The sequence below is a fragment of the Panthera uncia genome (genome assembly GCF_023721935.1).
Source record: "Panthera uncia isolate 11264 chromosome A1 unlocalized genomic scaffold, Puncia_PCG_1.0 HiC_scaffold_16, whole genome shotgun sequence".
NCBI classification, from domain to species: Eukaryota; Metazoa; Chordata; class Mammalia; order Carnivora; family Felidae; genus Panthera; species Panthera uncia.
This window is the reverse complement of record NW_026057576.1, coordinates 23,182,538-23,204,009: the sequence shown is the minus strand read 5'-3', so window position 1 is coordinate 23,204,009 and position 21,472 is coordinate 23,182,538. Positions and strand designations below refer to the sequence as shown.

At 41.9% G+C, this 21,472-nt stretch overlaps 1 protein-coding gene across 4 annotated transcripts in view; it reads left to right on the top strand.

Annotated features, from left to right (window-relative positions):
* LRCH1 (leucine rich repeats and calponin homology domain containing 1) overlaps positions 1-21,472 on the top strand; it is a 202,073-nt gene that overhangs the window by 178,150 nt on the left and 2,451 nt on the right. For 2 of the 4 annotated variants that reach the window (XM_049646940.1, XM_049646941.1), the window contains 2 exons: positions 3,946-4,023; positions 13,072-21,471. The exons of 1 other annotated variant lie outside the window; for it this stretch is intronic. In XM_049646940.1, the coding sequence (XP_049502897.1) occupies positions 3,946-4,023; positions 13,072-13,278 (285 nt within the window). In that variant the 3' untranslated portion in view covers positions 13,279-21,471. Of the gene's footprint in view, positions 1-3,945; positions 4,024-13,071; position 21,472 lie in introns of those variants that run through there. One more of the 4 variants, XM_049646938.1, reaches the window with a different exon arrangement.

The following is a 21,472-nucleotide window of genomic DNA, read 5'->3' as shown; positions in this document are numbered from 1 at the left end:
AAATGACATCAGTAACCTCTCCAGCCAGAGTTTGGTCAGCCGGGCATTAATTCAGCAATTCCTTGGTGCCTCACTTTGCTCAGGTGGGCTACACTGGAGGTCCTGGGGCAATAATGAGAAAAGACTGACGGAGTGAAACTCCACCAACACCCTCAAAATGCGCTGCTCCACTGCAGGGAGGTAAAGCTGGATACAGAAACCTCTTCCTGTAGATCACAGAGCACGTTTCCATCCAGAAGAGGGTTACAGAGTCACTTCTTTGGTCATTCAGATGGGGGTGGGGGAACCAGAGATAAGCTTGTCTTTGGAGTCCTATATCAGGTTCAGGCAAGTAGGAAAAAAAGAAAAGTGTCTATCCACACTCTCCACTGTTCATTAGGACAGGTGGGGAGAGTTTTGGGGCTCTGCAGGCAGCATTTGGGCTCAAACTCGAGCTCTGCCTATAAGCCATGTGACGTTGGGCAGGGATTTAACCTCTCTTTAACTTGATTTGTTCTTGGACATGTTCTTCTGAGGATAAAATAAGGCCCCCGCATGTGATACATGCACGAATGTAAGCCATTGATATCCTTAGTGTTTATAGAACAGTTTTCAACATTCAGAACCCCTAATTTCAAGGCACAGTACTCATAAAGTATCACATAATGGGTGTTTTTCTCCCTCCCCCCCACCAAAAGCTCACAATGGCATTATTGATGCTTTTCTTTTGGCAGCAGGAGAGATTAGCTAATGAATCTACTCCGACTGTCAGCTTCCTTTCTATGCTATTGAACATATTTTTCATGGAAAAGTTTAACCCCTTTTTTGTTTGCCTCAGAAATTAGAGGAAAATGATCAATTTGTCTCTTCAAATCTGTGCCTAGCTTGCCTTAGTTTGGGGAGCAAATTCTGTCCTATAATCTGCTATGAAACTTTCCAGTATTTTCTACAAATGAGGCCCAAATGGCTATAAAGTTGTGTGAGCCATGTGCGAAATTCACATTTAATAGTTTTTCCCAATTTTTTAAAAAAAAATTTGTTAACGTTTATTTATTTTTGAGACTGAGAGAGACAGAGCATGAACAGGGGAGGGGCAGAGAGAGAGGGAGACACAGAATCTGAAACAGGCTCCAGGCTCTGAGCTGTCAGCACAGAGCCCGATGCGGGGCTCGAACTCACAGATCGTGAGATCATGACCTGAGCCGAAGTCGGATGCTTAACCGACCGAGCCACCCAGGCGCCCCCCCAATTTTTTTATAAGAGAGAAACTGTGACTCCTCATAGCCTCCAGTTTGAATGTACAATTAGTTATATTATTCACAGTGAATATGAGTCATGTGTCTAAGCATTTTTATATTTTGTTAATCCTTCAGGAAAAATGATGCACTCCTTTAAAAATCTTTTGGTTGTCAACCTGTTTTCTTTTTTAAATATTTTTTTAATTGAAGAAATAATGGGAAATAATGCCCAACTAGAGAAAATAGAGAAATGCAGAGGAAAAAATAATATCAACCTTTTTTCCATGAGCCAAAGACAACCACTGCTAGCATTTTGGCCTCTCTACTAACAGCTAGCATCCTTTCTGCGTTTAAGGTCTTTTATTGAATGATGAGCTACTTATGTATACTATTTAGTAGTGTTTAAAATGTATCAAAACCTAGGTTTTCCTCATGTCACAAAAATTCTTCATAAATATCCACTTTAATAACTGTAATGTATTTTAGCTTGCATTATCATAGTGTCGTTTTCCTTTTTAGAAATATGGGCTGTTTCCAAATGTCCACTTACCTAAAATTCTTCGGGGAGGTTCTCGGAGCCCCCTTTGATCAGCCCACCAGCTGTGCTGCAGCTGTGGAACCTGCTTTTGGTCCTAGTCTGGGCTATCATTGTCTACTCCTGTGTTTACGCGGGCTCTTCCCTCTAAACTAGAAGGCTCCCCCCACCCTCTCTCCTGTGTTTACGCGGGCTCTTCCCTCTAAACTAGAAGGCTCCCCCAACCTTCTCTCCAAATGTCCTCATCTTGCAGCCTCACTGGCTCCCATTGTTCCTGTCCCTCAGCGTCTACAGGAAGCAAGCCATTCTTGAGCCCTTAAAACTGAGTTAGGTTCCGTTCCTTGATGTTTTTTTTTCTCCTAATAGTCTCACAACTCAGACCTCTGCCATACTAAACTATAATTTCCTGCAACTTACTAATATTTCCAACTAGACTAGAGGTAAGTGACCCTGAGAATTGTGTGTTTCGCTTCCACGGGTGCATACTTCACAGCTGATGGAGTATCTGACACATGGGAAACACAGTATGTGCCGTCATATCTGCACCAACAGAATGGATGCCTTTTCTGCCCACGTTATTGTCAATATCAAGCATTCTAACTTTTCATTCACAAAACTAATAGTGGCCATTTTTTTTATGCCAAGCAGGTGTAATTTTGATTCTTTGACCATTGACGGGGTTGAACCTCTAACTATTTTATTTGTAGTAAGTGCTTTTCTAACTAAACCCAGATGACAATAGTAGAATGGGCCCTCCTTCAATTCCAAAGATGGGAACTATTCTTACATTGACTTTACTGGGCTGACCTAAATATTTTGAATGGTGTTGGGCGTCTTTGGAGTTTCAGAAAAGAGCCCCACAAAATCCTAAGTACACAGAGGACGATGAGGGCCTGGAGGGTTGGAGAGACAAATACTCAGGTCTCAAATGGTGAAATGCCTCTTGGTGCCCTGTCAGCTGGGACATCTCCTATTCTTCTGGTAACCTCATGTCACATTACCTAAGTCTGTTCCTTCCCTTTGCATAAGGGTTAACGTGGTGGCCTTGTCCTAAGACATGCCTGGGAGTGAGCAAAACCACCGAAGCAGCTTCCTGCCCCATCTTTGCAAGTCTCACGTTAAGGGGTACCATTTCCTCTCTAGCCAAGGTGGACAATGCTTGTTTAGCCTCCAAATTAAATGGTTCCATGCCAGCAGGTTTTCTTTTTCCCTTTTTCCGGGGGCGGGGGTGGGGGGAGGATAAGGAGTCCCTTTTTAAAAAGTAAATAATGTGCAAACAGATTTTTGTGCTGACTGGTGTGGACCCTCTAAGATGGGCTAAGAGTCACCTCACTCTCGCTTACTTTTCACAGGGCAAAATCAGTCCTTATAAAATATTGCTTCCACACCTAGACTGTTGGATTCAGTCATTCTTCTTGCTCCCTTTTTAAGGGAACTAAGAGTAGAATATTAAAATTTAACAGTAAAGCTTTTAAACTTACCATGTAAAAATCAAACTGTGTGAATCAGATGTACCTGTTTTCCATCCCACACCTTAGAGGCCATCTGTAACCACAGTCAACTCAACTGTGAGAGGCCATTGCTTAAATCCTAAACAGGCCACCATTTTTATGCTGTTTACTTCTGTTGCCTCTTTCTCATCAAACCCATGGCTTTGGCAGGAAGGAGATTAATTGGCTGCTGAATTTAACCCTTCTTATAGAAATATATTGCTGTTGGGAATAGGTGATGCTTATGGTATATTAATAGATGAACGAAAGCAGATTATGCAAGAGTATGATCCCATAAAAATTATAAGTATGCATGTATATGTATATACATATACATATGTATATACATATACATGCATATGCAGAAATTTGCATTTATACACATGTATATACACATGTATATACACATGTAGAAATCCTGCTTATATAAACATCTATGTGTATACATGTGTTTCTGTGTATCTTTTCACACATGCATATACACATACACAATGTCTGGAAGAATATAATCCAAAATATTAAGAGTTCTTATCTCTAGGTGGATGTTTCTGGATGATTTTTATTGTCTTCTATTTGCTTAGGTATTTTTTCCCTTCAGTGAACATGTGTTACTTGTGCCATTTAGAAAGGTTAAAATTTAACCTGTTATTAAAAATCATTTCCCTTTTAATAATTAATTATTTCTCCATATTTGCATTTATAGCCCAAACTTAGCATGGCCAAATGCAGAAGAAATGTGGAAAACTTTTTGGAAGCCTGTCGAAAATTAGGAGTACCAGAGGTAACATCAAACTTAGTCCCAATAACCATGTTTTGGTACCGATTTCATTTAATGCATGTGTTTGAGACCACTGAATGAATGTACAGATTTACACATCCTTTGAAGTCTCAGTCTTTTTTGAGGAATAATGTTGAATAAGTTACATAAAATTTTAGTTGAATTCCTCTATTACAGTGAAATTAAAGTGGCTTAAAGCAGTATTGGTCAATACTGAGGGAAAAGAGAGTAGAATTTCTTTATGGTTTTGAAATAAGTGCAAAATTCCAAACTTGAGAAAAACATGTAGTCAGCTTGATTCTCTACTCCAAGAACAAAAATTGCTGAGGCTCCATTGAGCCATCTGGCACGTTCCATAGGGTAGAATTTTGGAGGTGATGGTTTTCCTTATCCAAAGCTGTTATGCAAAGCACACCTGTAGTGAACTCCTAATTTGTTGATTTCCATTCTGTGTAGTTGCATTTTGGGTATGTGGATCAACATAATATTGAAAATATTGTAATTATTGTTATTATTATCATTAATCATTACCACTAATAATAACAATGTTTGTATGTTGCTTTGTAATTTGTTAACTGTTCGCAGTTCCATTCCCCCGTTAACCCACTGTACATCCAATTGTCATTCCTTATAGCCAGCCCAACTATAGTTGGCTACTTTGTCTTTCTCCCAAGCTAAGCCCCACCCTCAGCCTCAGCCTGATGGCTAATTTGGGGCTTTTAAAGGCTTTGCTATTAGTAACAAAATCCACTCAACCTGGGGATAAGTTGAGAAGTTGATAATCATTGTGATAAACAGATATGGACAGTAATTACATTTTGAAAAATTTTCTTCTATGTTTTCTAACATGCCAGGGATAAAGTAACTACAAACTCTGCTGTGAAATACTGTTTATGAGTATGTGAAGGAATTGCGTTGCAACGTAATTCTACTCAGTGGTAGGAGTTAGTTACTGGAGTTGAGAAAGACTTATTCTCCCTCCCACCATCCCTCCCATCTTCCTCTTTTTCCCTCCATCTTTCCTTCCTTCCTTTCTTCCCGCCCTTTTAGCTTGTTAAGGTTCAAAGGTAAGGGGTTATTAGTGGTGCATTTTTTATCTTATTTGAGGGCAAGGAGAGAATTATTAAAGCACCATTAAGTCAGAACTGTATCCATAAAGAAAACCTTATAAATTCACGTTTAAAAAGAGCGTAATCTTTATATAATGGATGAAATGTCTTTGTGATCAATCCAAATGTCTTTCAGTAATGTTAATGTTAATCTCTGTCTCTATATTGCATGTGTATGTTTTAATATTGCATATACATTCTCAGCTTCAAATATTTGTGAAAATTCTTATACACACACTATTTTTAATAATTTGACCATCATGGGCTAATAAGATTTCCATGTGTGAATCAAAACTATCCTACTAGGTTTCAGACGATAAATTATTTGTGTCTGTGCCAGAAAGCACTGATGACTTACAGCCTAATCCCCTGTGATATTTTTAAACTCATCAAAAAAATTTTTTTTGGCTTATGGTGATACAAAATGAAATGGAAATGCCCTTAACCAAGTGTTGTGAATAAAGGTTGGTAATTATAATTTTCTTTCAAAGTAGGGAAAAGGAAATTAAATTACCATAATATGCAGAGAAAATTTTATCATAATTTCTGAATCATGCCCCTAGCAAAGTGTCCCTTGCACTAATCAGTAGCTCATAATTTCCGGGAAGATTGAATTACAGGGAATAAATAACCTTTTTTGCCAGTGTCCCATTTAACTATGCTTAGTAAGAAATATATTACTTAGGCCAGTTTTGAAATTTTTTAAAGATTTGAGGTGACTTTCAAGTTTGCACCGTGTGTAATGTGCATGTATGGTTGTGTGCATGCTTGTGTGTGTGTGTGTGTGTGTGTGTGTGTGTGTGTGTGTTATCCATCCTAATGGATAATCCAGTAGCATTTCACTGGTGACTAGAGTTACATGAAGCTTTTTGCTACTAGAGAAAGTCTGTTGGTTAATTAGCAATTGAACTTCTTTAATCAGATGTGTTAAAGTAAGGAAAGAATATTCTAGTGGAAAACTAGAAATTGCCATTGGAAGGCAATTGGCAAATCTCCCTGTATGCTCAAAGGAGCATACTTTTCATCTCACGGAATGAATTAGAAATACATGATTGGAAACGAAATCTTTCATTTGGGTGTATAATAGTTGGGGGAGGGGTGAAATGACTCCCTTCCCCTTAGGTATGCTTCTTTCACTAGCGGGGGTGAAGTTTTAATGTACGTGTTTTAATGTAGTATAAGCAATTGCTTATTTACACTAAAAAATAATATATCACAAGCCTAATTGCAGAAATTCTCCATTTACAGTCAGATATTTGAAAAGGCTGGTACCTGAAAACACAGAGAACCTGGGCCATTACTTTCTTAATTGCATCACATTTAATATTTGGGTACAAAACAGTCATTGATTTCTCAGTCAAAAACATAGTTATTTCCTCAATTTGCAAGCTTTTCCTGCTTCTCCACCCGTTACTTATCTACTCACTTACACTCACAAGTCACAGAGATCTTGAATTCTGTATTTGATAAGCTAAATACTAATTGACAGTGATGAATCACCCTGTAGAGACCGAGAAGTCACAGCTGTGCTCTAAGCTTTGCATTTGTTGTCTTTTGTAATAGAATCACCGTTTGAAACTAGAAGGCAAAGTCAGCATCGGCAGCTTCTATAATTTGTCAGGTTCCTGTGGATGGAATGCGGTTGCTGAGCAGATTTAGTTAAATTTTTACAAATAAAGTAATATGAAGGGATGGAAATAATTTTAAAATTGTTCCAGTTGTTCTAGTGCATTATATTTTCTTTAGAAGTCCCCATGGACACAATCCCAGCTCTATACCTCGGGGTCGGTCAAGGTTCATGAAGCATTTTACTCTGCACTTGGGTAGCGAGCGAGGTTCTGGTGTGGCTTACTGTAAATGTGGCTTCTTCAAATTGGCTGCATTTGGAATTGCAGGCAGGGAAAGCAGCCCAGTCGGTGTATTTGCAGGAGGTTAGCACATGTAGACGGGTAAGGCACCTCCAGAGCTCTGGTGTGTGGTTTGTGACGTTTGGTTAAGGCTGGATCCTTGGCTCCTTAGTCGGTGGGGACAGACAGGATTTGGAACAGCAGCTGCCACTGATGGAAAGAAGATGACATCACAGAAAGAAGTTACCGATGGGGACCTGGAGAAATTCTGTTAGGGTGACAGGAGAATTGCTTGCCATCAACTGAGAGGGATTTGGCATGAGGTGGAGGTTTGCTGATGAGAATACCAAGGAAAGGTCCTTACAAATGAAGTAGACGGAGCGTTTGTGGACAACTTTCTTTCTCCATGTTGGGATGACATTCTTTCCAATAGTTACTTCTTTTTAAAAAAAAAAATTTTTTTTAATGTTTATTTTTGAGAGAGAGTGACACGGGGCTCAAACTCACAAACAGATCACGACCTGAAGGGAAGTCAGACACACAACCGACTGAGCCACCCAGGTGCCCCTCCTTCCAGTAGTCACTTCAATGTACGTTATTCTTCCTTCCTGCTGTCCATTTTAAGTGCCTTGGGTTTTTCGTTTTGGTTTTAGGACCAGTTCCCCAACTAAAGGGACACAAACTGAGTGAACACAATGTGGAAGGAGAAGAGTGAGTGGGTGAAAGGGATCTGTGAGCCCGAGGAGGGAATGCATAAGGTCTGGGGTCAATGATCCCCCACTTAAGCTGGTAACTAGTTATGTGCCCTGAGGCAAAGTCCTTAAAATTAGCAGCAGTTAACCATTCGTTGAGGACTTGTTATACATGCATCATCTTAAAGACTTCTTATACATGCATCATCTTAAATGCTCACTGTTGAGGGTCGGAGGTAAATATTTTCTCGCCGTACCCTGAGGAAACAGAGTCCAGAGAGCTTATAATTCCCTAAACTCACGCTCACAGCTGGTAGCCATAGACATAGCGGTTTGAACCGGTTGAGTCCCCGCCCCCCCCCCTGCTCTGCAAACTGCAGGTGTTGGGACTTGAGAAGTAAATATAAGCCCATTCTTCAGAGCGTCTTTTCAAATGGCCAGCTTGGGAGGGGAGGGAGAGCCAAGTGGGAAGACTACAGATAGTTCTCGCTCTCCTGCGTCAGCCAGAGCAGTTTCTGTTTTGTCAGTAGCATATATTAGATTTCTAGCTAAGATTTTCTTTGGGGGGGGTGGGGGCGGTTAGGAAGCATCCTGTTGCTAAGCTTAGTTTGAAAATCACAGACCTCTCCGCTTTCTCTGAGCTGTAATACTCCATGAAAGTCCATTTCCGTAATTACCTCTCTCTCTCATCCACTGCTTGGCGGTGGGCGAATTCACCGCGGGTGCATCAGGGTGCCCTGGAAAATCTGGGGATTGGGTGGTGGTGCCGGCATCAACTTGATCTTGAAGACTGACCTCCCCCTGGTGGGCTTCCAGCTTCTTGAGGATATGTTCTTTATATCCCCCCAAAATCTGACCTGAAGTCATGAGGCTGTGAATGGACAGACTGAGGCTTCTTTTCTGAGTCACCTGGGCCACGCTTGGCCTCTATGCTTGATGTAGAAGATTCACCGTTGATTATTGGGGATTTCCAATTGGATCCAAATTTAGGGCTGTTTGGGGCTCTTTTTAGTATTGTCTCTGCTCAAAAGAAATCTCTGATTTACAAAGCATTAAAGTTATTAAAAAATAGAGAATTATATTTTGGTTCACAAGGGAAATTTTCCTACTCGGTTTTAAATAAGGAGCCTTGGCCTCAGACCTCTGTAGGGAGCTTAATTTAAGACTTGCTTTCTTTAGAGGAGAAGGGAACTTAGACGAAACGCGCTTTGATTTTGAGCTGCCCAGCCCTTTGTAGCCACTGTTGTCTGCAGAGGGAAAACAGAGGAGGATTAAGGGCAGCAGCTCTACCTCGGTAGACACCTTCGCCGCACAGGGCCCCCACCTGCCCGCCTGAGCAGCACAGACGCCAGGGGCTTGCGGGACCGTAGGGTGTCCCTTAGCTTCTACATGGGCCAAAGGGAGTTACAAATAAGATCCTGGAGGGGCACCTGGGTGGCTCAGTTGGTTAAGGGGCCGACTTGGGCTCAGGTCATGATCTCGTGGTTCGTGAGTTCGAGCCTCGCGTCGCGCTCTGTGCTGACAGCTTGGAGCCTGGTGCCTGCTTCGGATTCTGTCTCTCTACCTCTCTCTCTCTCCTTTTCTCTCTCTCTTAAAAATAAACATTAAGTAAAAAAATTTTTTTTAAATCTCAGAGTGCATTTTGGATTCTAACCATGACCCTGTTGCTGTAAGAGGATTGTGTTCACATTATGGCCGAGTCTTCAGTGCCTTTCATATTTGCCTTTCGTTGTTTTCTAAAATGGGATACGGTAATTGAAAGTGTCAGTAGTAACTTTCCTACTGTCTGTGAGGGTTTAGGAAATTTGTAACTAATCTGAATTATTTTTTTTTATTGGCAGGCATTCTATAAATTGAAAACACGTTGTTGTAATCTTGAGAAATGAGTTCTTTCTCTTTGACCTTTATGCCTCCTTTTTCCCCTTTAGCATCAATTCAGATCATAATAAGTACTCTTCTGGGATAGGCTGAGATTCTTTTCTTTTTAATGTTTGTTTGTTTAGAGAGAGAGTATGCCCTTGTGAGCAGGGAACGGGCAGAGAGAGCGGGAGAGAGAGAATCCCAAGCAGGCTCCGTGTTGTCAGCACAGAGATCATGACCTGAGCCGAATTCAACAGTCAGACACTTGACCGACTGAGCCTCCCAGCTGCCCCTGGAATGAGATTCTTCCTACAAAATTCATTTGGCTTTTACATTTATATTGGTTAATTCTGAGTCTGAATAACCAGAGGTGAAGACCGACACATTTATTATTTTGTTAACAGCAATTTAAAAATTTGTAATAGATTAAAAAGGACCAGTCTCTAGCTTGTAAAATCAGGCCCAATTTCTTACAGGTGGTGTGTGTTTACCATTGAGAACGTAAGAATTCTTTCCCACTGTGCGTCTCTCTGGGCATCGGTCTAACAGCCTTTCATGAATGCATGGTTGAGAAGAACCATTTTAAAAGCGGCATCTTCAAAAGGTTTTAAATTGCAATTCTAGATAAAGTAGTTTCCTGATACAACAGTTACCCTCCAAGTTCATAAAATTGATGATTAGTTCTGTGTATTTGGAGAAAACCGTGAAAACCCTTCACTACCTCACTCAACTCCCCACCAGATTATACCTTGTCAGTCAGAGCTTTACATGTTCAGAATGGCCATCAACGTTCCTGAGCTATGTTACCTTAGGTTTAAAGAAAAAATACTTTGTAATCGTGTTGACCTTAAAAGTTAAAATTATAGTTATTTAAAAAAAACTTTTTTAAAAAATGTTTAATTTTGAGAGCGAGACACAGCACAAGTGGGGGAGGGGCAGAGAGAGAGGGAAACACAAAATCCGAAGCAGCTCCAGGCTCTGGGCTGTCCACACAGAGCCCAACACAGGGCTCAAACTCACAAGCTGTGAGATCGTGACCTGAGCCAATGTTGGAAGCTTAACCAACATTGAGCCACCCAGGCGTCCCTAAAATTAGTAAAATGAATATATTCTAAAATTGCTAGAATTTAGACTGCAGGACACTTACAACATTTATAATCTAGACCTTTTTCCAGATCTGTCTACATTTCTGTTTGCATCCATAGTATTGGGGGAGGCTCGGCCAGTCTTTCATAGTAAGTAAGCTTAGTCACACTTTCTTGAATTAACCTTGGCAGCTGTGACTTCTGTTCTTTGTAGTGGGAATTAGCATCCACACTTGCCTCTGAGGACTGAGTGTATTCACTGTGCCTTTCAAATGCCTTGCAGTAATTACTAATGCTCTGTCTCTCCTACAGGGTGAAATTTTGCCTCTTTCCATTTTCTTCCTTTTTAGTATTTTCCTGTTTTAATTCCAAGAGAAAAAAAATGCACAATCTCTAAGTGCCGCTCATTAAGACTGTAATTTGGTAGGCACAGGATCAGAAAATTCATTTCCCCCAGTGGTTTCAGCCCTGTTTCCTAGCACCGCGTCCTTGAGGAGGTTGCTGTGGCAGTTTGGGCTGTGGGACGTGGGACAGAATCAGAGCGCAGGTCTCAGAGGACCCCAGCAGCCCACACTCCACATGTTACGGCGATTCCAGTTTTTGCCTACCAATCTTAGACCCATGCCTTTTCCTTTAGAGATCACAATTTAGTTTAAACCAAACACCATGGACTGTGAGTCTAGGCCCTACCCACTTTAATCTGAAATCTGAATTAAGCCCCGAATCTGTGGCATCACGAAATTAATTCCAGGACAAGAAGAATGGTCTGTGTAGGCTCCCCATGCGAGAACTGTGCTACTCAAGAACACTGTAAGGACTATTCGATTCAAGTTCTTGGAGGGCATTGTTGGGGAGCAGACCAGACATTTTCCCTAGGGTTCTGGGAAGGGTTTTAAAGCATAGACTGGAGGTAGAATGATTTGCTTTTGCTGTGGAAATACCCACTTCTGTGAAAATTCACATTTCAGTTTGTGGACGCCTTATGTCTTACGTCTGCTTTGCTCAGATTTCACTGGTTCAGCACAACATTGCAATAGAGAATTCTTATTGCAATAACACGTCTTTCCTTAGATGTTTCCCCATCTGCTAATCCTTGACCAGTGTCTCTCTCCCAGTGAAATCAAATCTATGTGTAGATGTTTTAATTCTTGGGAAAGTAACAGCAGTAGCTTGATTCCTCCGAATCCACTGAGAAAAGCTGCATGATCTGAATAGATGTAACGTGGCTTACTGTCTTTAAAAAGTCTTAAGAACAGCATTTTTACCTTCATAAATTAAAATTAGAATGTTTTTAGTCTTATCCATCCTGCTTGATATTATAGCATTTCTTTTCATCTGAGGGCATCAAGCTGACTTCAGAGGATATAAGACAGCATCTTCATCTTAGAAGCTTTCAGTTGCTCTGTGATTTGCATCTGCTTAGCAATGAGGCTAAAATAAAGGGGAAAACTGTAGCAAAGTATGATATAAAATATATATCGTATATATGTTTTTAAATGCTTTGCCGGACTTGAAATAAAGCTGCATTTATGAACTATATCTTAAATAGTTTCAATTCTTGTTTCATTTGGACACAAAACTACTTTCATGTTGACATATCAGTCGTAATCCGTTATAATCACTGTTAATGTTAATCTGTAGTCCTTTCCAGTTCAGGAAGTCATTGTATCAGGAAACTGCTTCCTGACAAGAGCAGATATTTGGAGGCCAACTCAGAAGACCCGTGCCCTACCATACGTGTTTAGTGATGAATAAATTTACATGGTTATCCCACGTGGGGGGGTGCACTTTTATTCTAACCGCACATCTAAGAAGCCTCCTTTAGACTTTTGGTTTATGTGTGACTGCAAAAACATGAAATTTAACGTGCTTTCTGACACATGTAGGAACACAGGTAAAACCAGAATTCCCCGGAGTCTATCAGTAACCCTAGAACAAAAATGAATTAGGTGTATGTGTTACCTTTCAGAGAGGAGTACTTAATATTCACTGAGTCTTCATAAACCAGGGTGAAAAAAAAAATACATTGAGAATGGTGAGGACAGGTGGGGATTCAACTTGGAAGCTTACGTTTTGCCCTGAGGCGAGGTTATGTCCTGAATGTCCCTAGTGAAAAGCTCTTATTTCTATGCCATTGGTGAGCACGTGATACCACCTGGCTATTAAAACTGTTTGGACGCCAGTAACATCCAATTGAAGAGCGTGCTGTTCCTTAGTAGTGGCTTTGTGGGTGAAGGATTTCCTTGTGCTACTTGCATAAAACACTTTGGGTATGCTACTTTGTTTTGTAACCGGTTAAAAAAATCTTTGGTGGAATGGGTTTTACCTGCTTGAAATAAGGGGTGAGTCTTGCCATTTGCCAGTAACCAAAAATGTGTGCTTCTTTCCAGCTGTTCTTCCGTGTAGTTTTAATTGTACGCACTGTCTCTTTCTGTTCTAATGGCTGCCCACGGAATAGGCCGACCTCTGCTCTCCGTATGACATCCTGCACTTGGACTTCCGTCACATTCGAAAGACTGTTGACACTCTGCTGGCCCTTGGGGAGAAACCCCCACAACCAACTTCTGCCCTCCGCTCCAGGGACCTTATAAGCTTCTGTCTTGTCCATATTCTCTTTATAGTGCTGATCTATATCACTTACCGCTGGAATGCTCTGTCCGCATAACGTGTGCATGTGCATCCAAACAAACACTCTGCTGTGTCACCCTGAGCCATCACAGGGCCCTTCCTCCCTCTGAGCCTCTGCCTTGCCAGCTTCCATCCCTGTCATCTCTTTAGTAGTCTCTCGAGTTTTGAAGGGAACGCTACAAGTCAGGTTTTCCCAAGGCACAGACTTTATAGAGTGCAGTTCCCATTAAATAATCTCTCTCGCTTCCTAAAAACCAGTGACAGCAGAGTGTATCGAGACCTCATGCTTTCTCACTCACATAGCTGCCCTGGGTAGAGTGGAAGAAGATGCCAGAACAGGAGCAGAGGGGATTTAGGATATGGAAGTCTTTCCTTTGGGTCAGTGTCAGATCCTAATTCAGGAATGGGCAGTTGAGGTGTAGTGGAGCCACCTTGCAGAGAAGACAGGAAATCAGCATTTTGGGCCCAATTCGGTCTAGAAAAGTCTTTAATAATACCGTTATTGACCAAGTTGAAAAATACCGTCAGTGAATGACTGCTTTGCCGGCCATTCAGTTGGTTTCCTCCCTGTTTCCCTCAATGGGAGTGTTGCTGCCCACTTCTACCCTGAAGTGAGAAAAGCTACCCTGAGCAAGCCCCTCTGCCCTGCTGCAGGGGAAGGAGCTGTGCAGCGCGGGGCTGGGGAAGGAGGGGCCATTGCTGTTAGAGCGCCACCTGGATGATTCACTTGCACATCACTTCCCGCATAGTTTTACGTAAAACTTTTACTCCTTGCTAGGTCTACCCTGAGGCTCTTAGAAAAGCATTTTCCAGAAGGGATTTCTATTTTTAAATAATGTAATGGGTCGTTTTGCTTTTTTGCTGCATCACATGATAGCTTCAGGTCAAGAACGTGATGGATTTGACTGTATTTGTTTTCAAATAAAGCCATGAGTCATGGAACATTCTTGGTCTGAGGACGTGGGTTACTATGGCAGAAGCCAACAATAAGATTGCTCTCATTTTAGCAGAATGTAGTTTCCCTAATGACTTGACATTTCCATTTAACCTTCTGTTTCCAGTGACATGAGCAAGCTGCTTCTATTCCTAAGTAAGCTTACAGGATTATATATTAACTAAATCTGCTTTTGGAGCAATGTGATTGATCAGTTTGTAACTAAGAGAAAAAAAAAAAAAAACACACATTAGAATCTTGTCTCGGCCAAGATATTCCTGGTTCTGGGATTTCTGTTTCTAATATGAGAACGCCCTGCTTGAGGTTTGGACAGTTTCTCCTCTGCTTCATTACACATCTGGGTGCCACGTACTATTTCTTAAATTTGGGGGATGATGACATTAACTTCCTCAAGATAAATTTCTAGTTCACGGAGATGCGAAGAGTCTCCATCCATGGCTACTAAGAAGATAATTTTAGTTTTCTGAACATGTCCATGAATCCAGGGGACTTGAGAATATGGAAAACCCACATAGTGAGAAGAGTATATTTATAAATCTTTTTTGTTGCTAAATCAAGTCAGATTTTCTAACCGGAAGCACTCTTCCCTCAAAGATAGCTCTTCCCTCCTGATTTTGTGTGGACTCGTGAAGTACAGGGTATGCGGAAGTTGTCTAATGAAGCTCGGTTATGTAGAAACAACCCACAGATGTACTGAATTGCTTCTGGTACCCTTCAGCCTGTAACGCAATGAAACCCCTTTGTGCAATGTCTCATGAGCACCCTAAACCCTAAGTTGCTTAATAAACACATTTCAAGTGATTTCTTCCAGGTTTTTATCAGCCCATCGATACACTGATTTGCCCACCTAGAACAGCCTTTGCTTTTCCATCTGGCTCTACCTTGCACTGACGCTGCCCTGTAATGATCACTGTTGTTTGGTTTTTTTCTTCTTTGGGAGGGGTGGGGGGCAAAAGGGAAGAAGGGAGATGACTTACGGGGGGGGACTTGGAAGAAAATCCTATCAATCAAAACGGAGTAGAACAATCATGTGAGATCAGATTTAATTTTTGGTGCTGAGCTGACATCATTCTCTGGCTCTGTCCATATTTCAATTCTGGCCTCAAAGGTTCTTTGGATGTGCTTTCATTTCTCCTGTCATTAATGTATCTGTCCCCTGACGTGCTGCTCCTCTTGGGATCTGTTGAATGGCATTTTTTTTTTTTTTTTAAATCAGGAGGCATAGTAACTAGCAGAACACAATTAATTTAGCCCTTTAGGCAAAACTTTGAATGAACTGTCTTGCCCATTGTCAAGCTGTTCATTTCTATACAGAATATTAAGCCCCCCCGTGGTTCTTCCCCAGAGTACCCGCACACCAACTCATATGCTCTCGTGATGCCTGCCGTTACAGTGTGACCGGGGATGCAAACTGACGTGCTTGTCGTCTGAGAGCTGGTCGGGGATTTAGTTGTGTGATTTGTACGTGCAATCCTAAATTTCCTTCCTCACACAAGAAGGACCATTTTCCTAGTACTTCCTTCCAATGCCTGCTAAAGAGAACCAATTATTTATGTTCTGTCTTTGAAATAGAAAGATCTATTTGAAATAGAAGGTTCTCTTTCTCCAGCTGCCCCAATTGATGGCAGCTTGCCACTCAGCATTAGGATTTCCACAGTGTGTCCCAGCTAATGTGCTCTTCATTCCTTCTATTTATGGATTCGTAATTTGTAAGTGGCTCACAGTTCTGGGGAGAGACACCTATGAAATGGGGCTGGGGGAGAGGCGCTGTAGAACTCCAAAGTTAGACAATTAAGTAGGAGTTTCATCAATGAGAACAGGTAAAAAAAAAAAAGGCACTTGATATCCTGATACCATTTATTTGTAAGAAGTTAAATTTAGTGCGAGGGTCGTCTAAAATCCACACTAGTCCCTGTCATAAGATCAAAGGATTTTTACCTTACAGGGTAAAAGGAATGGACAGTGGATTAAAATTTCAATCCAATGGCTTTGGATTGAGTGGAAAAATATTTTAATCCCATTTTAAGAGATTCTGCGTTTTTTAAAAAAATTGTTTTAATGTTTATTTATTTTTAAGACAGAGTGTAAGCAGGGAAGGGGCAGAGAGAGAGGGGGATACAGAATTCGAAGCAGGCTCCAGGCCCTGACCTGTCAGCACAGAGCCCAGCGCAGGGCTCGAATGCCCATTGAGATCATGACCTGAGCCTAAGTCAGACGCTTAACGAACTGAGCCTCCCAGGCGCCCTGGAGATTTTAGTTTTTAAGATTAGGCTTCAGGTTTTGAAATTAGTTCTCAATAAAAAATCAGATACATAGAATGTGTGCTTTTTTTCTTTGAGACTATCAGGGTCCAGTTCCTTGGCTTTTCACTGCGATTTTTATTTGTGCCTGTGTTCATTCATTCCTTCCTCAATATTGAATGAGCACTCTTTGAGTAAGGCTGTGTGGTAGACCTGGGGGATAAAAAGGTGACCATGATACATGACCCCCGTCTTCGAAAATCTTGCAGTCGAGACCAGGAGCCAGCAAAATTTTTCTGTAAAGTGCCAGATTGTAAATATTTTATGCTTTGTGGGCTCTACAATCTGTTACACAAACTACCCGGTCCTGTTGTGGTCTGGAAGCAGCCATGGATGACTCCTACATGAAGGGGCGTGGCTGTGTCCCCATAAAACTTGGTTCACAAAAACAGGCTATGGACTGAATTGGCCCGCAGGCAGTGGTCTTTGGAGCCCTGATCTAGTGGACAAATAAAATGGAATTCAGTGTGATACGAGATTCTGCAAAGCACAAGGCAGGGAATCGGACCCTGATGGGTAACGGTCTGTGAAGCCTTCTTGCCCTTGTGCCATGTACCCTGCGACCTGGAAGAGGAATAGCCAGATGAGGGGGGGGATGTGTTCTGCGGAGGTGAGAAAAGGGGCGGATGTGTGTGGAGAAAGAGGCGTTCTGGAGGGAGGAAGCACTGAAAGATGGCCTGGCTGGAAAGCAGGGAATCAAATGAGTGACGAGATGCCCTCTCAGTCTGTAAGGGTTTAACGTGGTCTCCCTCTTAGTTGGACGACACTGACCCTCCTGAGCAGGAACTGGAAACTCTCTCAGTGTGAAAATAATGCAGACAGTCTTGTAGGTTCACTCCAGTGCCAGGAACCTGCATGTGAGCAACAGACTGAACGATGTGGAATCTGCTGATGTAAATGACTTTGGTTTAGTCAAGCGGCTGGCCTGGAAGGAGGCATGCGGCCATTTGGGAGCACAAGGAGCTAGAGAAAGAGAACAGCCAGGCAGGGCTGCTCCCATGAGGCGTTTTTGGCCAGGGCACGATCGATGTCTGTTTCTGTCTTTGAAGAGAACCGAACGAGGATCCCCACATGCTGTTGAATTTGTTGGGGGTTACCGCGATAGGACTCCGAGGGTCTAGAGGCCTCTTCCTGTCCCAGGGGCCACAGATGCACCATACTCCCCCATTGAAGGAATTTCTGGGAAGGAGCTTGGTGTTGTAGAAGGAGCCCCAGCTTTGAGATGAGACTCATCTTCAGATCCTGGTTCCGGTACTTAAGAGCTGTATGACTTTACCAGAGTTACTTAAACTCTACGTCCCCATTTTCCCATCTGTAAAGTAGAGGGATTATACCCACCTTGCACAGTTGTCATAAAGAATTAAGCGATGTAAATCTGTAGCATTGGCACCAAGCCTGTAGGAAGGGGCCCGGGAAGCCTTCCTAAGGTAACATTTAGTCTTTCTGGCTTGCCTGCCTTTTCCAGCCCTATTTGCTGTGGCTCCAAAAAGAGCTGGATGAGGGGATGTGAGGGAACCTTACTGATTCCTCCATGGGAGAAGCAGCAGCAAGCACGCGTTCTTCGGAGGGGATCAGAAGCATTATATTTCTGTAAGATACTGCTTCATGACTCTGCTCTGTGCTTTGAAAGGAAACACAGCAATGGTGCCACATTCTCAAGAAGAGCCACTAGGCTTCTCTAACAGTGAAATTGAAATGCACTTAAAGTTCGTGTAAATGTATAGTGATTCCCGCTTTAAATCCATTTTAGACCGGTTTCGGTGGCCCTTCTCTGTCCCTTCTGACCCAGCCATAACTCTACGGCAGTTCCTTCTCCATCTCAACTTCTAGGTCACTTCAGGGACCCTCTCCCCATGCCCCCATGGACATGCAGTGGCAGGTCCAGTGTGTGGAAGATGGCCTTCTGGCCTTCCTTGCTGTCCTTGCTCAGCCTGTCAAGCAGTGCCTCAGCTCATAATTCCATCAGTCTTCACCCCAGTCCTGTGATGATACAGCCTGAACTGCCATGTTTTTGTTTCTACTAGCTCATGCCAGTCTTCCTAGGTTACCACCAACTCCATCCAAGTAATCTGAGGGCACTTCCGGGTTTCTTCAGGGCATGTGAATGAAAGGAGAAGAGGCAGGAAGGATGTGAAAAAGTACCTTTTTCTGTCTCCTGTTTACTTCTCATTGCCAACTGTAAGGGTGGAAGGGAGAGCCTTGGACTCTGCACCAGGTTTAGGAGTGAGGAGACCAGGAAGTGAGAAAAGACCAGGGAGAGAAAAGACCAGGAAGTGAGACCGGGAAGTGAAAAAAAGACCTGGGAGAGAGGGTGAAGCAAACTCAGCCTGTGATGTCTGCAGAAGTCCTGTCAGCAGGAGGCTGAGACCTCAATACTTTCCCATCCCTGTGTCTCTGGAGCCCCCAGCCTTTCCCAACCATGACCTCTAGCTTGGAACCACTCTTTAATGGGACCAGGGCAGTCATGAATGGAGACATGTTGAATCTTAAGCAGGACTTAGGATAAGGCACGTAGCCCCAGAAAAGCCATGTTGTACACAGTTTAGACCCTATGGAAATATTAGTACTTAAATTCAGGAACATTTAGGACTAAACATAAATAAACACTGTGGTCAAGAAGCAAAGTGTCTTTCAAGATGGCCTCGGTCATATGCTTCCTTCTAAGATTTCTATTTGTGTTCCTCACCTAGTGTTCAGTTGATCTCTTACTGTTTTTCTCAATGATTTATTGAGCTTATGTGTCATATAAAACTCTTTGTAATTTGATGCAAATATTTTATTTAGAGTTTGTTTATCTTTTAATTAGCTTGTTTTTTTTTTTTGACACATAGAGGCTTTAAACTTTAAGGCATAATCAGTTGTTTCTATCTTTTGTGATTTTTATACCATTTTTTAGCTTAGATAATTTTCCATTTATTTACAAGAGAAAATGCTAAATATTCATGTCTGTTTTATTAGGAGAGGTGTTTGATTTAAAAAAAAAAAAAAGTTAACACTTTAGGGGCACCTGGGTGGCTCAGTCGGTTAAGCATCCCACTTCAACTTGGGTCATGATCTCATGGTTGGTGAGTTCAAGCCCCGCATTGGGCTCTGTGCTGACAGCTCAGAGCCTGGAGCCTGCTTCGGATTTTGTGTCTCCCTCTCTCTCTGCTCCTCCTCCGTTCGTGCTCTGTCTCTCTCTCTCTCAAAAATAAACATTTAAAAAAAATTTAATGATTTAAAAAAAACAGTTCTTTAATTCATTTCAAATTGATTTTAGCATATGGTGTAAATAGAAGACTTTATTTTTTCCCCAAGTAATACCTTGTATCAGGTGCTTAACCATAATAGTGGCCGTTTGTGATTTCCTACAAAGGCAGATGTCAACTTATGTGCTGTGGGGATCATAAGAATGAAGTAAATACACCCCTGCCCTTGTGGAACCGATCTTAGCAATGAAATGCCAGATTGGGGTGATTTCACAAGCCATGGCAAATGGTGTCAGGGAAGGATATACACTGATGTCCGGCTGTGGCATGCCCATCCTGTCCTAGTGACCGCTCCTGACTCCCAGACAGAACCTCCCATCCTTTCTCAGATTGGCATGTGGCTACTAAGTTGGCCAGCAGCATAAACCTGCACACCCACCTAATATGCCATTGACAAGATAATCCTATTATGATACAGATCAGACACATGAAATAATGGTTGAAATTGTGCTTTAAAGAATCAGTTGTCCTGTGTTGACATGTGGCCATTTCTTAAGACCTGGTGCCAGAGAGAGTCGGAGATACTCTTAATTTACCACAAGTTAGGGAAGGAGATAGGGATAGGGGCAAAAAGGTGGTTGAGAGAGTGTAGGAAGATGACATTTGCAGACAGTGGAACAAATTACTTGAGATGTCATGGCATGTTCTTTAAAGACCTTTCTGAGGACAGAATGCCTGTATCTGTGGTAATTTATGGGGAGTCCTGCACCGAGGAAGTAGGAGGATCTGGTTCCTCAAGCACAAATCACATGAGACGCAGCAGAATTGTCCAAGATCCTGATTGGCTTCATGTTAAACACTGTGTCCGTTGCCTGGGGTGTGATGCATGTGCCATTTAAACTGCCCTTAAAAACACAGCCATTAGGCTGTGGAGAACATACCATGATCTGGTAGACAAGAGGGAGTGTTTGCTGTGGATTCTTTTCCTAGCCAAGGAGACATACTCAGCAAGGAGATTCCCCTCATTCCCCGAGCCAAATGACAAAGGTTTGAAATTATCTTGTGTTCTTTTGTAAACTGTTTGGTTGAGCATGCAAGGTTCTCCCCATAAGGAGTGATTTGTGTCGATTATTTTCCTTGACTCACACGTACTGGCCATTTCCCAAGAGCAAAAATACAACATGAGGAAGTAACAGGACATTCGTGTCTTTGACAGTTTTACCAAAGAGTCTTAAAAGAGACACTAATGAAGGCTGTGGTTAAAATTACTTATTTACAAGGCTCTTGATAAACCATGAAGAAAGGATACCAGTCCACCAGCATGCCTCCATTTCAGAGATCACAGCAAATAAAATCAAGGTTTATGGTCATTATAACGGTACATGGTCAGTGTATAAATGAGTATATTAGTTCCCTTAAAATGTGTGAGAAGCTACTGGCAATTTGGCTTTATAAGAATGTAAGCTAATATATTCTCGGTGTTTGGTTTCCACCTGACTCTATGTAGCTCAGTTATTTAGCATAACGTTTTTTAAAATGTTTGGGTCTATTGCATATTTCAGAATGATTGGGAGACTTTCTGGAACGACCTTCACTTGTGAAAAATCAGCATTTTCTCTGCAAATACAGAAAAGATCTTTGCCAATGGGTTGAAAGCAAGGGAGAGAGCACAGTCTGAGACGATCAGACAGGCATATGTCAGAGCTCAACTCAGCTCCTGTCAGTGGTATCCTAAGATTTTATGATTATGTTGCGGTCATCTAAAAATTGATGTTTTGTTCTTCTCCC